This window comes from Tamandua tetradactyla, chromosome 3 (genome assembly GCF_023851605.1).
Source record: "Tamandua tetradactyla isolate mTamTet1 chromosome 3, mTamTet1.pri, whole genome shotgun sequence".
Lineage (NCBI taxonomy): Eukaryota > Metazoa > Chordata > Mammalia > Pilosa > Myrmecophagidae > Tamandua > Tamandua tetradactyla.
The window spans coordinates 215,234,983-215,253,004 of NC_135329.1; the positions used below are offsets into that span (position 1 = coordinate 215,234,983).

At 51.4% G+C, this 18,022-nt stretch overlaps 1 protein-coding gene across 1 annotated transcript in view; it reads right to left on the reverse strand.

Moving 5' to 3' along the window:
• The window catches only part of RAMP1 (receptor activity modifying protein 1), a 40,638-nt gene extending 25,700 nt beyond the window's left edge, over nt 1-14,938 (reverse strand). Inside the window, exons 1-2 of the mRNA XM_077151807.1 lie at nt 14,841-14,938; nt 10,337-10,475 (exon numbers count right to left, since the gene is read on the reverse strand). Coding sequence (XP_077007922.1) covers nt 10,337-10,475; nt 14,841-14,892 — 191 coding nt within the window. The 5' untranslated portion in view covers nt 14,893-14,938. The remainder of the gene's footprint in view (nt 1-10,336; nt 10,476-14,840) is intronic.
• Nucleotides 14,939-18,022: the final 3,084 nt, after the last annotated feature.

Genomic DNA, 18,022 nt, shown 5'->3' on the forward strand with positions numbered 1-18,022 from the left:
CAGGACTGGCCCCGCACCAGCTCTGAGGGTTGACAAAGGACCAGGGCCCCTCCTCTGCCCCCCCCCGGGTCCCCGAGACCAGCGGGCGGCGTCAGGAGGAGGGGCAGTGCCGGGCAGTAGCCCCACCCCGGAGCCGGGAGGACCAGGAACCCCGGGTGGGTAACCGCGGCACGAGCTACCCCCACCCCCCACCCCCCACCCCCGAGCTCAGCGTTTCGGGCAGCCCTTAGAAACTCCCCCAGTAAAAGCGGGATCTGCAAAAACTGCAAAGCTGCTAATGGGTATTTTAACTTGCGTGCACATGCACGTTTCCTGCTGGCCTGCTCTGCGGGGAGAGGGAGCCCGCAAAACGCTGCGGGGGTGACCCCCCTCCCCCTCCCCCTCCGGCTTCTGCGCCAGGGCAGCGGGCAGGGCAGGGAGGGATGGGGGGGCGAAAGAAGCCCGAGGCCTCCCTGGCGGGAACCTACAGCAACCCCCCCACCCCCACCCAGCATGAGCCAGGACAGAGGACACCGAGGCGGCCGTGGGGTGAGGGCGTGGGGGGTGGGCACGGCCAACAGCTGTGAATCCCAGAGCCTAGGACTGGGCAGAGGAGTCTGTGGGCAGGGCCCAGCCCCGAGGACGGCCGCGGGAGGGCCCCCATCTCCCACCCCCACAATGACCCTTCAGGCACCAATGCTGCTCAGGAAACGGGGAGCAGCAGCCTTCGGTTGGCCTGCATTTCTCCTCTCAGTGAGCAAGTCTGATTTGCGGTCACTTTGAAACCAGCTGTTTTCTGCTTGAGTTCTGGAACGTGCCAGAACCTTTCACTTTCCTCCGGCTGTGCTCCCCCCACGCCCACAGGAAGGCCTCTAGAAAGGAGACTTCCTGGTGAGACATTTCTGTGCTCCCGGCACCCTCCAAAATTAGGTTATGCTCCTGGTAAATACATGAAATTACATTACATTTCCATCAGCATATCAGAACCCTTGGTAAATTGGGGCTCCTGCCTGGCACAGCCAGCGGGTCAGACACCCTGGATTTCAGACCCCCCAAGAACGACCCCCAGCGCTGTCAGACACGCAGGGAGGGGGAGTCAGCCCCCCACCCCCATGCCTAGAATGAGCAAACGCCACGCTCCTGCCACCCCAGGAATGAATCAAGGGCAAGAGCTGGGGGCAGCACGCCCAGTTCCGCGGAGGGTTCTTTCCAAGGTGGCTGGGGACCCTCACCAGCGCCCCCCAGCCCCCCCAGTACAGCAGCCACAGGACCTTCCGCCTGCAGAGTCCAGAGCCAGGGAGCCCCTGGACTGGGACAAGCGTGCCCCCAGACCCCCTGGCCCCAGCCTGTGATGGCTGGAAGGTGTACATCTGTCCTTGTCCCTTAGTGTGGGGGGGTAAGCCCTCTCACATGCAGCTGCCTGTAAATAGTCTCCCCCTGGGTTGGCTGTGAGCCCCCAGCTTCCCTCGACAGCCCCCTCTGCCCCCCCCCCCCCCACTCATTTACATTGCAACGGACTCCTGGGTATTCACTTTCCCCTCTGGGTTATAATCCAATACTGCCATCATTTTTTTGCTTAAATTATCCTAGTTTTGGAGCACCTTCAGGATGGCTTTTGTATCTTTTCGTAAGCCCTTTCTGTCATCTTGCCTCTGCCGGTGGTTCGCTGCCCCTCCCCCCATCACTCCCCACCTACGTCCCGACTGCGGGCACCTGTGCTCATCTCGTCCCCTCCCATGTCCCAAGGCTCCAGCAGGTCTGGTCCCCCTCTTTGTTAGCTCTTCTCTCTCGGGCCCCTTCAGTGTTCAGCAGGGACCCCACCCTCTCTCCCTGCACCCACCAGGAACATGGGAGCCATTGGCATTTCACCTCTTAATTGCACCCCACCAGGACCCTAATCCCAGACCCACCTAATTTTCCAGAAGAAGCTTCCAGTAGAAACTCAGGGAAGGTGTGCTGAGTGGAGGTGGCAGTGCGATGGGGCCAAAGGGCTGCCCCTAAGTCCCCAGGCCCGAGAGGGGTCACGGCACATGGCTCAGGTGGTCTCCCACCGACCAGCGCCAAGGGGAGGGGTCTGCAGAGAAGCCAGCTGGTCTCATCTTCGGGGGCTTCCCTGAGTGCAAAGCCGAGTGCAGGGAGGGATCCTCCAAGGCCACCTTGGATGGCCCCAGGCTGTCCAGCTTTTCTTTTCTCCACACTCCTCCCTGTCGTCACCTCAGCCCAGCCCTGTCCACCTGTCCATGTCACTGTCAGAAGTGCTGACAGCTCAGAGAACCCTGATGTCAGGGCCTCAGGTCCTTCTGGAGGAGAAACCAACCACAGTTCTTCCAGCAAGTGCTTGCACCCGGGCTCGGCCTGCTCACACTCAACCAGCCTTGAGCAGGATCCAGAGCCTGGATTTGGGGTCAGACAGGCCTCGGTTAGCTTCTGAATTCGGGGTCTACCCTTGACAGCCACAGGGCTATGGGCAAGTTCCTCCTCCTTCCTGCTGGGGTTGGGCTTGGGAGTGAGGTTCCAGAGCCAGGAGAGCCCTTGGGTAGGCTTGGGGACAGGATTCAGGGGCCAGGAGAGGCCTCGGCTGGACCAGCAGGTGGCCTTGCAGCTTTGCTGATGGTCACTGGGGTTCTCTTCTGTGAATGTCACTTTTTTCCCTCTGCTTTAGTTTCCCCTCTTTCAGTCTTAGCCTTGGGTAGTGTGCTGGTATGAAAGGATTAAGTACACTAGAAAAGCCATGTTTTAATCCTAATCCACCTTGTGGAGGCAGCAGTTTCTTTGATCCCTATTCAGAAACACAGGTTGGAAAACTTGATTAGATTATTTCCATGGAGATGTTTCCCACCTAGTTGTGGGTATTAGCCTTTGACTACAGGGAGATGTGACTCCACCCACTCTGGCTGGGTCTTGAGTAGTTTACTGGAATCCTTTAAAAGAAAAAGCATTTCAATGTGTAGATTTCTCAGCAGAAACCATGGAAGCTAGAAGACAGTGGGATGATATATTTAAATTACTAAAAGAGAAAAACTGCCAACCAAGACTCCTATATCCAGCAAAATTGTCCTTCAAAAATGAGGGAGAAATTAAAACATTCTCAGACAAAAAGTCACTGAGAGAATTTGTGACCATGAGACCAGCTCTGAAGAAATACTAAAGGGAGCACTAGAGTCAGATACGAAAAGACAGAAGAGAGAGGTATGGAGAAGAGTGTAGAAAGAAGGAAAGTCAGATATGATATATATAATACAAAAGGCAAAATGGTAGAGGAAAATATTATCCAAACAGTAATAACACTAAATGTTAATGGACTGAACTCCCCAATCAAAAGAAATAGACTGGCAGAATGGATTAAAAAACAGGATCCTTCTATATGCTGTCTACAGGAAACACATCTTAGACCCAAAGATAAACATAGGTTGAAAGTGAAAGGTTGGGAAAAGATATTCCATGCAAATAACAACCAGAATAAGAGCAGGAGTAGCTATACTAATATCCAACAAATTAGACTTCAAATGTAAAACAGTTAAAAGAGACAAAGAAGGACACTATGTACTAATAAAAGGAACAATTAAACAAGAAGACATAACAATCATAAATATTTATGCACCGAACCAGAATGCCCTAAAATACGTGAGGAATACACTGCAAACACTGAAAAGGGAAATAGACACATATACCATAATAGTTGGAGACTTCAATTCCCCACTCTCATCAATGGACAGAACATCTAGACAGAGGATCAATAAAGAAAAAGAGAATCTGAATATTACTATAAATGAGCTAGACTTAACAGACATTTATAGGACATTACATCCCACAACAGCAGGATACACCTTTTTCTCAAGTGCTCATGGATCATTCTCAAAGATAGACCATATACTGGGTCACAAAGCAAGTCTTAACAAATTTAAAAAGATTGAAATCATACACAACACTTTCTCGGATCATAAAGGAATGAGGTTGGAAATCAATAATAGGCGGAGTGCCAGAAAATTCACAAATACATGGAGGCTCAACAACACACTCCTAAACAACGAGTGGGTCAAAGAAGAAATTGCAAGAGAAATTAGTAAATACCTCGAGGCGAATGAAAATGAAAACACAACATATCAAAATTTATGGGACGCAGCAAAGGCAGTGCTAAGAGGGAAATTTATTGCCCTAAATGCCTATATCAGAAAAGAAGAAAGGGCAAAAATGCAGGAATTAACTGTCCACTTGGAAGAACTGGAGAAAGAATAGCAAACGAATCCCAAAGCAAGCAAAAGGAAAGAAATAACAAAGATTAGAGCAGAAATAAATGAAATTGAAAACATGAAAATAATAGAGAAAATAAAAAAGACCAGAAGTTGGTTCTATGAGAAAATCAGTAAGATTGATGGGCCCTTAGCAAGATTGACAAAAAGAAGAAGAGAGAGGACGCAAATAAATAAGATCAGAAATGGAAGAGGAGACATAACTACTGACCTCACAGAAATAAAGGAGGTAATAACAGGATACTATGAACAACTTTACACTAATAAATACAACAATTTAGAGGAAATGGACGGGTTCCTGGAAAGACATGAACAACCAACTTTGACTCAAGAAGAAACAGATGACCTCAACAAACCAATCACAAGTAAAGAAATTGAATCAGTCATTCAAAAGCTTCCTAAAAAGAAAAGTCCAGGACCAGACGGCTTCACAGGTGAATTCTATCAAACATTCCAGAAAGAATTAGTACCAACTCTCCTCAAACTCTTCAAAAAAATCGAAGTGGAGGGAAAACTACCTAATTCATTCTATGAAGCCAACATCACCCTCACACCCAAACCAGGCAAAGATATTACAAAAAAAGAAAACTACAGACCAATCTCTCTAATGAACATAGATGCAAAAATCCTCAACAAAATTCTAGCAAATCGTATCCAACAACACATTAAAAGAATTATACATCATGACCAAGTAGGATTCATCCCACGTATGCAAGGATGGTTCAACATAAGAAAATCAATTAATGTAATACACCATATCAACAAATCAAAGCAGAAAAACCACATGATCATCTTGACTGATGCAGAGAAGGCATCTGACAAAATTCAACGTCCTTTCCTATTGAAAACACTTCAAAGGATAGGAATACAAGGGAACTTCCTTAAAATAATAAAGGGAATATATGAAAAACCCACAGCTAATATCATCCTCAATTGGGAAAAACTGAAAACATTCCCCCTAAGATCAAGAACAAGACAAGGATGTCCACTATCACCACTGTTATTCAACATTGTGTTGGAAGTTCTCGCCAGAGCAATTAGACAAGAAAAAGAAATACAAGGATCAAAATTGGAAAGGAAGAAGTAAAACTATCACTGTTTGCAGACGATATGATACTATACGTCGAAAACCCGGAAAAATCCACAACAAAAGTACTAGAGCTAATAAATGAGTACAGCAAAGTAGCAGGTTACAAGATCAACATTCAAAAATCTGTAGCATTTCTATACACTAGTAATGAACAAGCTGAGGGGGAAATCAAGAAACGAATCCCATTTACAACTGCAACTAAAAGAATAAAATACCTAGGAATAAATTTAACTAAAGAGACAAAAAACCTATATAAAGAAAACTACAAAAAACTGCTAAAAGAAATCACAGAAGACCTAAGTAGATGGAAGGGCATACTGTGTTCATGGACTGGAAGACTAAATATAGTTAAGATGTCAATCCTACCTAAATTGATCTACAGATTCAATGCAATATCAATCAAAATCCCAACAACTTATATTTCAGAAATAGAAAAACCAATAAGCAAATTTATCTGGAAGGGCAGGGTGCCCTGAATTGCTAAAAACATCTTGAGGAAAAAAAACGAAACTGGAGGTCTCGCGCTGCCTGACTTTAAGGCATATTATGAAGCCACAGTGGTCAAAACAGCATGGTATTGGCATAAAGATAGATATATCGACCAATGGAATCGAATAGAGTGCTCAGATATAGACCCTCTCATCTATGGACATTTGATCTTTGATAAGGCAGTCAAGCCAACTCACCTGGGACAGAACAGTCTCTTCAATAAATGGTGCCTAGAGAACTGGATATCCATAAGCAAAAGAATGAAAGAGGACCCGTATCTCACACCCTATACAAAAGTTAACTCAAAATGGATCAAAGATCTAAACATTAGGTCTAAGACCATAAAACAGTTAGAGGAAAATGTAGGGAGATATCTTATAAAACTTACAATTGGAGGCGGTTTTATGGACCTTAAACCTAAAGCAAGAGCACTGAAGAAGGAAATAAATAAATGGGAGCTCCTCAAAATTAAACACTTTTGTGCATCAAAGAACTTCATCAAGAAAGTAGAAAGACAGCCTACACAATGGGAGACAATATTTGGAAATGACATATCAGATAAAGGTCTAGTATCCAGAATTTATAAAGAGATTGTCCAACTCAACAACAAAAAGACAGCCAACCCAATTACAAAATGGGAAAAAGACACCTCTCAGAAGAGGAAATACAAATGGCCAAAAGGCACATGAAGAGATGCTCAATGTCCCTGGCCATTAGAGAAATGCAAATCAAAACCACAATGAGATATCATCTCACACCCACCAGAATGGCCATTATCAACAAAACAGAAAATGACAAGTGCTGGAGAGGATGCGGAGAAAGAGGCACACTTATCCACTGCTGGTGGGAATGTCAAATGGTGCAACCACTGTGGAAGGCAGTTTGGCGGTTCCTCAAAAAGCTGAATATAGAATTGCCATACGACCCAGCAATCCCATTGCTGGGTATCTACTAAAAGGACTTAAGGGCAAAGACACAAACGGACATTTGCACACCAATGTTTATAGCAGTGTTGTTTACAATTGCAAAGAGATGGAGATAGCCAAAATGTCCATCAACAGCGGAATGGCTAAATAAACTGTGGTATACACATACGATGGAATATTAATGCAGCTTTAAGACAGAATAAACTTATGAAGCATGTAATAACATGGATGGACCTAGAGAACATTATGCTGAGTGAGACTAGCCAAAAACTAAAGGACAAATACTGTATGGTCCCACTGATGTGAACCAACATTCGAGAATAAACTTGGAATATGTCATTGGTAACAGAGTTCAGCAGGAGTTAGAAACAGGGTAAGATAATGGGTAATTGGAGCTGAAGGGATACAGACTGTGCAACAGGACTAGATACAAAAACTCAAAAATGGACAGCACAATAATACCTAATTGTAAAGTAATCATGTTAAAACACTGAATGAAGCTGCATCTGAGCTATAGGTTTTTTTGTTTGTTTGTCTGTTTGTCTTTTTTTTTTTTACTATTATTATTTTTATTTTTTTCTCTATATTAACATTCTATATCTTTTTCTGTTGTTTTGCTAGTTCTTCTAAATCGATGCAAATATACTAAGAAACAATGATCATGCATCTATGTGATGATATTAAGAATTACTGATTGCATATGTAGAATGGAATGAGTTCTAAATGTTGCGTTAATTTCTTTTTTTTCTTTAATTAATAAAAAAAAAGCTTTTGGTAATGACTGGTGGTGATGGCTACAACAACACTGTAAAAGTAATCAATGTCACTAAATTTTATACTTAAAAATGGTTAAAATGGAAAATTTTATGTTGTATATATTTTACCACAATAAAAAGTAAAGTAAAACAAAACAAAACAAAACAAAACAGCAACAAAAAAAAGCATTTCAGAGAAAGCTTCACAACAACGAGAGAGTTACAAGAGCTACAAGAGCCCATGCAGCCAGAGACCTTTGGAGATGAAGAAGGAAAACGCCCCCAAGGGAGCTTCATGAAACAAGAAGCCTGGAGAGAGAGCAGCAGACATCGCCATGTGCCTTTCCATTTGACAGAGAAACCCTGAACTTCATTGGCCTTTCTTGAGTGAAGGTAACCTCTTGTTGGTGCCTTAATTTGGACATTTTTATAGACTTGCTTTAATTGGGACATTTTCATGGCCTTAGAACTGTAAACTTGCCATTTAATAAATCCCTCCTTATAAAAGCCGTTCTGTTTCTGGCATATCGCATTCCAGCAGCTAGATTCTGGCAAAATAGAACAGGTGGCATGTAGGGAGCCTGCTGCCAGGTGGTCCTTCTGTCGGGACAGGGTCCTCAGTCAGCCCCCAGGGGCTGCCAGGGCCCTGCATCTGCTTCCCAGGGCTGCCAGTCACCAGTGTTGGTTTAAAACATTTATTCCCAGACAGGGCGGGAGGTCGGAGGTCCCACACGGGTCTCACTGGCTGAAGTCCTGGGGCCGGAAGGCCTGCTTCCTTCTGAGGCCCCAGGGGAGACCCTGCTTCTTGCCTTTTCCAGCCTCTGGAGGCACTGGTCCGTGGCTCATGGTCCCTTCTCCATCTCCAAGGCCAGCACGGCAGCTTCCCACTGCGTCCACCCTTTGAGCCCTGACTGTTCTCTTACAAGGGCCCCGGCGGTGACACTGGGCCTCCCACAATCCAGGATGACCACCCCACTCTAGGGTCAGCTGCTTGGCAGCCTTAGCCCCCTTGTCCTTCATGTGTCAGGATTCGAATGTGGCCACCTCTGGGTGCTGTTATTCGGCCACCCCCGCTCCCCCGGTGGGCAGGCTGGGGGCTGCTGAGAGGCTGTGATGACGGGGACCTTTGCTTTGTGCTCCTTATGTTATCTTGATTTTCTTCTTAAATAAGAGAGCCCTCACAGCCCGGTCCCTGGGCATCTATTTCTGGCTTGGTCACTGTGGCTCCCTGGGCCGAGGTGCCATTCCCGGCACCTCGGAAGCCTTTTCTGGTGGCTTCGGTTTCTCACCACGTGCTCCTAGGACCAGCTCCCAGCACCCTGCAGTGACCGCTTCACTGCTGTCCGAGATGGGCCTGGCCCCGGGGGCCCCTGCTCCTGGGCCCTAATATAAAACAATCTTTACTTTAAATACAAGTGACTCAGCAGCGACAGAAGGCAGTTAGCCCCAAGAGCAGGCTGCTCTGACTTAACTCCACTTATCCGTGAGTGGACAGTGAGACCCTGGCTCAGCAAGTAGGAAGGCGCCAGGGGACCCACGGGGGAAGCACCGGGGACCCCGCGGCCCAGGAAGGGGCAGCGAAACTTCACCTTGTCCCCTGCACCATGGAAATAAACTCAGCGGCGCCTGCCTGACCACCTCAGCAGCCCGGAAGGGGCAGTCATGATGTGGACACGGCGCCCATAGGGGCTCTGGGTGGAGTGAGACCTGCCTGGGTCATGTCCTGCCCTCTCCCCCTCGCCCCCCACCCGAGGCTGATTCCTAAACCCCAGAGTGCCCAGGGGAAAAGGGACCATGGCTGGCCTGCCCAGGGGAGCCAAGGGACAGCCACGGAAAGGAAGAAACCACAGGTGTCCAGGCAGAGCCAAAGGTCTCCTAACCCCAACCCCGAGCCCAAGGCTTCAGCCTCTGCCCTTGCCCTCGGGGTTCCCCGGGGTCAGTGCGCCCTCACAAGGGCCACTGGTCTTGGGATGAGGGGCCTGGGTGCTGGTCCTGGAGGAGCTGGCCACTTCGCCTCAGGTGGGGCAGTTCTCCACCCCTGAAGTTGGACAGAGGGTGTGCGGTGGGTCTCTTTCTCTAAGTCCTGTATGTCATGATTGCACCCTGCCTCCCCCCGCCTGCATTACTGTTTATTTGAGCCTCCCCAGGTGAGGTTCCCTTCACCACCAGTCTGGAGCACTGGTCTCTGCTGAGCACGGTGAGGCCCTGGAGTTGGACTCAATGCTCTGCCCACAGACGGCATGCGGTCCAGGGAGAGCTCAGGGACTGGACAAAGTTTCCAGGCATGAGGGGCTGCACGGGGGCCGCAGGTGGGCTCTGCCAGACAGAGCAGGGAAGCTGCCTGTGCGCCAGCCCTCGAAGGGAGGACTGTCCTCCATAGGCGAGCTGGGGCTGGGCAAGTACGTCTGTCCGTGTGTAATGGGGACAGAGGGACAAACCCACACTGCAGCCATGTGCCCTGGGGACAGAGGGACAGACCCCAGCTGCATCTCCACGTCCCAGGGACAAAAGGACAGACCCACAGCTGTATCTGCGTGCACTGGAGAGAGGGACAGACCCACAGCTGTGTCTGTGTGGCCCAGGGACAGAGAGACAGACCTCAGCTGCATCTGCATGCCCCGGGGACAGAGGGACAGACACCAGATGCAGCTGTGTGCCCTAGGGACAGAGGGACAGACACCAGCTGCAGCTGTGTGCCCTAGGGACAGAGGGACAGACACCAGCTGCAGCTGTGTGCACCAGGGACAGGGGGCTGGACTCCCAACCACATCCATTTCCTAGGGACAGGTATGGACCTCCAGCTGTGGCTCTGTGCACCAGGGACAGGGACGGACCCCCAGGACTCACGCAATGGTCTTGTCCCAGTCACACCACAGCGGTTCCCCGATGGCCTCCATGTCCAGCTGGAACTGGGCCAGGCAGAGCTCCCGGATGGCGGCATCGAAGCTGGCATCCTGGCAGGCGCTGACCATGAAGAGCTGGTGCACTGCAATGACCACGGCGGGGGCTGTCATCTCGCCCCCTGCCCCCCCTACGTGCCCACTCCCACATGCCCACCCCCATCGGCCTCTCCACAGCCCCCTGGGGCCTGGTGGGGCCCTCGATGCCCCCCCCCCCCCCATGTACCAGCCAAGGTCCTGCTGCCTCCTAGAATCCAGGAGGTCATGCCACGCTCCACATGGAGTGAAGGTCAGCGCGACCCTGAGGGCGACGCCCCCGCAGCACTGTCAGGCGTATGAGAACCTGGCTGCACCCTCACCCCACGTGGGCTCTGCGTGGGCCCCGCCATCTCCCAAAAACCAGGACCGCGGGATGTGACCTGCTCTGTGGCTCCGAGTCTGGGGCTGACCCCAGAGAGTGGCAGCATGAGCGAGCCTGGGAGGGGCTGGCCTGCTCCAGTTCGGGTCGCTTCCTGTGGGCAGGGCTGCACCACACAGCCCTAGGAAGACCCCACCCCAGGGAGCCCCACAGCTCCAGGCAGCCACCCCTAGCCCCAGGGAGCTGTCCCCAGCCAGTCCCCAGCCCCAGACAGCCCCTGGGGCGACCACCCCCATGGTCTGCTCACTTACAGGGTGGAACAAACAGGCACATGAACTATATTCTGCTTCGTATTTTGGTAATTGAAATCGGCACAACCACAGTCACAGTCTGTTTGTCAACAGCGCACTGTACAAAGTCAACGTCTATTTACCACCAAGCCCAGGGCTGCTCCGGGAAGCGTCAGGGAGAGTCTCTGTGAATCCCCCACTCTACTCCTCCCTCCCCAGGCCGAGCATCCATTTCCTCAGCCTCTCTCTGGGGTGAGGGAGACCCGGATGAGGTGGGGGGGACGGGCGTTGGGGACCCAGTTGAATTGGGGGGGTGGGCGAGGTGGGGGACGTGGGCGAGGTGGTGGGGGACCTGGGTGAGGTGGTGGGGACGGGCAAGTTGGGGGGGTTGGGTGAGGTGGGGGAGGCAGGCAAGGTGGGAGACCTGGGCGAGGTGGGAGTTGGACAAGGTGTGAGGCGGGAGAGGTGGGGGACGTGCAGGGCTGGCTCTCTGGCCCGTGGGCCAGGGACCCCATATGGGAGGAAGGGAAGTATTCTGGAGGAAAGTAAAGGAGAGACTGTGAGGCCTAATAAGGAAATAAAATCAGAAAGGCCAGCCTTGCCAACAAAGCTGTTGGAATCCTTGCTTTAGATCGAAGTCAGCCCCATCCCCCCGTCCCGTAGGCACAGAGCCCTCCTCCCTGAGGGTCCTGGGGGTGTACTCCCCTCTCAGCAGGCCCTGACTCAGGCCTGCAGGACATGCCCCAGGCTGGCCGTGGGCTTTCTGAGGAGCCATCGGGGCGGGGGCTGGGGAGTGGGCGTGGGCTTTGAAGCTTTCCTGTTTCAAAGAAAATATGACAATAAAACCATCTTAGGGGAAAATGCTTTTCCCTGGGTGACAATACCGTCATTATGCCAAAACGGATAAGGCCAGTCCGGGGTGCCCTCCGCTGCTGTGTTGACACAACCCCTCCCAGGTCTTCTGGAGAGGCTAACCTGGTCCTGGATAGAGGGCTGGTGACAAGGGCATCTCTGGAGAGACCCCATGGGGTGGGTGCTGGGGTGAGAGTGGGCAGGCAGGGCCCCAGGGGTGTGGTGGGTGGGGCAGGCGAGTCCTGCTGGGACAGTGTGAGGGGCTGGCCACAGTGCAGCTCAGGGCAGAGCCACGGGCTGCCTCAGCCCAGGCCCCCTCCCCATCTCCACTTCTGCTTGGCCCTCCTGGCTGCAATACCCTCAGGCCTTCCCCAAACACGCACCCCAGGCTGCAGGGGCCGTACCCTGCGGGCTCAGGCAGGGCTCAAACGCAGCCCCGTCTATTGCTCTCCATGTCACAGATAGGCGTCCCTCAGTGGCTCCCAGGATGGAAGCTGGAGCCCACAGAGGGGATCCAGCCTAGAGGCCAGAGACACCCACTCCCCAGCCCCACCCTGATGGCTCCACAGAAAGCCCACGGCCAGCCTGGGGCACGTCCTCCAGGCCTGAGTCAGGGCCTGCTGAGAGGGGAGTACCCCCCCAGGACCCTCAGGGAGGCGGGCTGTGTGCCTACGGGAGGGGGGGATGGGGCTGACAGCCAGTCAACAGGGCTCCCAGTCAGCATTTAACTGGAACCCACATCACACCATAGGGCACCTGAGCAACTCATTTACCCAGGCGCCAATTTAACAGGAGGAGCTGTGAAACTGGACTCAATGATGGGGGTGGGGATGGGGGGGGGAAATCAGGAGAAATGGACTTTCCCAATTAACTATTTGCCTTAAGCAAGAAATCCACCTACAGCATTTCCTTCATGTGTCGCTTGATCCCCTTCTAGTTGGGATATAAACATTTTTTAAAACCCCTAGCCCAGACCCCACCTGACTGGCCTATGGAACAGAAAAATCCAGAAATTTCTCCCTGCAGTGAAATACTCAGAGAGGGCACACAAGCAACAAAATTGCTAATTTGTTGATTAGCAGATAAAAACCCTTCAAATTTGGACCTTGGGGTTAAAAGTGCCTCCAGATTCAAGGACCAGGAGAGAAGGATGTGCCCCCCCACCCCCACCCCCACTCTGAGGAGGGGGTCATTGCAAGCAGGACCATCCTACGCGTTATCATCTGCAAACTGCCTTCTTTTCCCACGGATGCAAAACTTTCAGGTGCAGGGCTCAGGGGCTTCTAAGAACCAGGAAACTGCACAAGACACATGAAGTTAACAGAAAACGCAGATAACCCGAGATCTTAAAAACGAAAATGCGAGCTGACCGCAGAAGACAAACAGCTCGAAACAGCCACAGACAAGTTCTTCAGCTTATGCACCAGCACGCTTTTAAAGAAAGCAGTTCACGCGGCCTTCCTGGTGGCTCATCTCCATCGCTGAGCAGGCCTGGCCGTGCCGCCACTCGGGAAGGAAGAGGACAGCGCCTGCTCGGTCATTCTTTTAATAATTGCTGGTCTCCAATGACATTAATTTAGTGATAACCTCATAAAGCGGTGTTTGTTCTGCCAAGAGAGATGCTAGCCAGACCACTCAGAATAATGCTAAGATTTCAGGGATTCTGGCCTTTCCCCAGAACCAAAGTCGTTTCCTCGGTAAACAAGGTCTTTTTTATACGTGGTCATGACTTTGGGTCTTGTGTGCACGAGCTTCAGAGGGGACAGCCTCTGGATGCCAGTAACAAATCTCGATTTGTTTGTGAAGAAACATCACGCACCCTCACTCTCTCCATGCTGACAGTAAGTTTCTTAAGAAATGGAAACAGCTTCACGTGGAGCCAGAGTCATGCACAACAGAGGAAGATAATTCTATCACAAGATTTTGCTTTTCATGTAACTTCAGCCAATTTCGGATTATATCATATTTAACCAGATGTGAGTGGCTGCACCCTCCTTGTGGTGCCTGAACCAACACTCCACAGACACAAGCTGCTTCCAAGGCTCAAAACGACGCTGGCCAGCCCTTTGTCAGGACCAGGGACGTGTGCAGCAGGGGCTTCGGGCCAAGGGCACCTGTCCTGGGAGAGTCACGGGTACGCATGGTAGCCGCGTCCCAGGGCACCGGGTTCTCACCTAAGTGACCCCCTCCATTTCCATTAAAGGATGGCGAAACAGTGAGACAGTCTAATAGTTGAAGCAGTTTATAGGGCTTTTCGGCTCAGCATTGTGTAAAAACACTAGAGGCAGGATAGTGAAGAAGACATTTCTGGTGAAGTCTTGCTAAGCGTGGTGGCATTGGGGTTTCCATTTAGAATCTCTCAAATCAGAAGGGCAAGCACGTTCTGCCACCTTATCAAGAGTCCCTTTCTCAATTGCCATCAGCCAGAAGTGCCAAGTTAAAAAGGAAAAAGAAAGGCTGTGGAAGCGTCCCCGAGCAGGGAGCCGTGCGGAAGGGAGGGGACCCCAGAAGGCTCATCCGCAGAGCAGCGACTGCTGCCTGGAACAGTCAGGTTCCGTACAGCAGCCAGGCAGACGGGCTGCGGTTCTGACTCCCCAACACTTCCGCCAGGAGCACCTTTCTGATCTCGTTAAGGGGTTCAGGGAAGCCGCTCGGAGCCAAAGGAGACGCGGGGTGAGGGACGCAAGGGGAAGCCCGCGCGCTCCTGTCATCCTGCCGGACAAGTTCCCCGGGGTGCGGGGGAAAGCTGCCCGGTGTCTTTCGGCACGCCCTGGCTCCCCGACACCCCCAAAGCTGCCCCTCTTCCCCGTGGGCGGCATCCCTTGCCCGGACACTGAGACGCTCGACCTTCTCGCCCGGAGACTCCGTGCAAAGAGGCTGGCCGCCCGCTCCGGAGCAGCGGGTCCGCGCGTCCTCGGGAAGTCAGGCCGGGCCGCCGCGTCTCTACTCACCCAAGAGCAGCCAGAGGCCCCGCCGCGGGAGGCCGCGCAGGCCCGGGGCCATGGCGCCAGGAACCGAGCAAGCCGAGTGCGCCCGCTGCGCGCCGGGGACCGAGCGCCGCGCCGGCTGGAAGGCGCGGCGGGGACGGGGGCGGGGACGGGGGCGGGGGCGGGCCGGCCCACTGCGGTCCGCGGGGGGCGGGGCGGGCCCGGGGCCAGCGGGACGCCGGGCCGAGTCCAACCACCTGCCCAGCCCGGGCGCGGGGAGAAGCGGCTACAGGCTTTCCTCCCGTCTCCGGCGGCCCGAGCCCACCGTGAGCGCGCCGCGACCTGGCGAAACCAGCGCGTCCCCTTCCCGAGGCACGGCGCTGCTCCCCAGGGCGCGGGCGCGCCTGAAATGTTCCCTGGACAAGTGAGCACTTTCACAAGTAGGGTGGGTCTCCTAGACAACTCCGAGTGGGAGGCACTCTGCTCCCCCGAGCACCATACCCCCTGCCTCGGTTCTGGCCACGCCTGCCCCAGGGTCAGCTCTGCAAAAACCCAGGACCACCGTTCCTTCTCTATGGGGGCAGATCCATAGTAACCTCAGGGCAAACACTCACAGAGACAAACTGAATACATGCAGAGACCTAAAGGAGGAACCGTGAAGATGGAGAGAAGGGCACCGCAGTCACAGAGGGCTTGGGGACTGGTAGGAAAGGGTTCTTGAAGGACCTGTAAGGTGGCCAGGGTGGGCTTCCTGTTCAGGATGGTTGGAGAGGGGCTGGGAGCCCAGCAGGAGGCTGTGAGGGCCTTGTCAGAAGCCTGATCTTGAGCTTGGAGGCATGGAGGAGCTTTCGAGTAGAAAAATAGGGTTAAGATTTGCCCTGGGAGCTGCATTCTGGCTTCTGTGTGGGCTGATGGGGAGGCAGGAGTGGCAAAGACTGGGTGTAGGAGTTTGCATGAAATGGTCAGAAAAGAGCTCTCTGTGGGCATGTGAGTGCTTGTGGGGAAGGGAAACCTGGGGGGGAATAGGTCTGACCCAGGAAGCATCAGCCTGGGGTGGCTAGGTAGGGCTTTCAGAGCCATCATGGTGGCAGGACTCCTCCTTGGGCTGGTTCCATTTCGGCAACAGAGTAAATTCATACTCCTGCTAGGGGACAAACCACAGCCCGAGGGGAAGGCTTTGTGGCGGCAATGCCTTTTTCCTGAAGCTTCATGCACTCAACACAATGAGCCCACCCATTCATCAGGTCAGTACTGGAGGGGTAAACTGAATTGTCTTTAGGCTGAGGGCAAGACAGCAGGGTCTGAGGCTGAGGTTGCAGGCACCTGCTGTAAACTCAGAGAAGAGGTGCCACATCTCCACTCTTGGATACCAGCAAGCAGAAGGGCACCAAGGTCCACACACTTCCAACCTGGGAGTCCCAAAGGCCCTGGGAGAGGAGGGTAGGCAGATGGCAGGGGAGGGCACACACTGTCTTGATTAGCCTCACTTCCTGACCCCCACCTCTTTCATTGGACAGACCTGGGAGTGCCTGCTGCGTGCAAGGCTGCCAGGTGAGCACTGCAGCCCTGCCTCTCATTGGTGAAGCTAGTGGTGACCCCCAGCAAATGTGGGCCTGACATGAGCACCAGTATACAGGGACCATGTGGCGCGATGGGCACAGAGGGCCCCTGCCTCTCCTGCACGTCAAGGGGAGGATAAAGGAAGACAGGAGAAAAGGCAGCCCCCAGCAGTCCTTGAAGGCAGTCTGGGAGAAGGCAGGAGAGGAGGAGGTCCTCCGTGCCCATAACTCCACATGGTTCCTGTATACTGGTGCTCACATCAGCCCCAAATTTGCTGGAGGGCACCATTGGCTTTACCAATGAGAGGCAGGACTGCATTGCTCACCAGCAGCCATCAAACTAGAACACCTTTGAAATCTAATAGTTGTGCTGGGATGGGTCTTGGATTCAATCACTCTGAGCTAATCTTTCCAGAAATACCAGAGCAATATACCAGAAATGGAATGGCTTTTAAAAAGGGGAATTTAATAAATTGGTAGTTTAGAGTTCTAAGGCTGAGAAAATGCCTCAATTAAAGCAAGTCTATAGAAATGTCCTATCTAAGGCATCCAGGGAAAGATACCTTTGCTCAAGAAGGCCGATGAAGTTCAGGGTTTCTTTCTGAAGTGAGAAGGCACATGGCAAACAGTCAGAGTTTCTATCTCATCTGGAAAGGCACATGATGAACACAGTCAGGGTTCCTCTCTCATCTGGAAAGGCACATGGTAAGTATGTTGGTCAGGGTTCCTCTCTCATCTGGAAGGGCACATGGTGAGCCCGGCATCATCTGCTAGCTTCTTCTCCTGGCTTTCTGTTTCATGAAGCTGCCCGGGAGGTGTGTTCCTTCTTCCTCTCCAAAGGTTGCTGGCTGGCAGACTCTGCCTCTTGCGGCTATATTGCTCTGCTCTGTTCTCTCTGAATCGCTGTCATTTTCCAAAATGTTTCCTCTTTTTTAAATTTTTTATTAATTAACGGAAAAAAAGAAATTAACCCAACATTTAGAAATCATACCATTCTACATATGCAATCAGTAATTCTTAACATCATCACATAGATGCATGATCATTGTTTCTTAGTACATTTGCATCGGTTTAGAAGAACTAGCAACACAACAGAAAAAGATATAGAATGTTAATATAGAGAAAAGAAATAAAAGTAATAATAATAGTAAAAACAAACAAACAAACAAAAAAAACCCTATAGCTCAGATGCAGCTTCATTCAGTGTTTTAACATGATTACTTTACAATTAGGTATTATTGTGCTGTCCATTTTTGAGTTTTTGTATCTAGTCCTGTTACACAGTCTGTATCCCTTCAGCTCCAATTACCCATTATCTTACCCTGTTTCTAACTCCTGCTGGACTCTGTTACCAATGACATATTCCAAGTTTATTCTCGAATGTCCGTTCACATCAGTGGGACCATACAGTATTTGTCCTTTAGTTTTTGTCTGGACTCACTCAGCATAATGTTCTCTAGGTCCATCCATGTTATTACATGCTTCATAAGTTTATTCTGTCTTAAAGCTGCATAATATTCCATCGTATGTATATACCACAGTTTGTTTAGCCATTCCGCTGTTGATGGACATTTAGGCTGTCTCCATCTCTTTGCAATTGTAAACAACACTGCTAAAAACATTGGTGTGCAAATGTCCGTTTGTGTC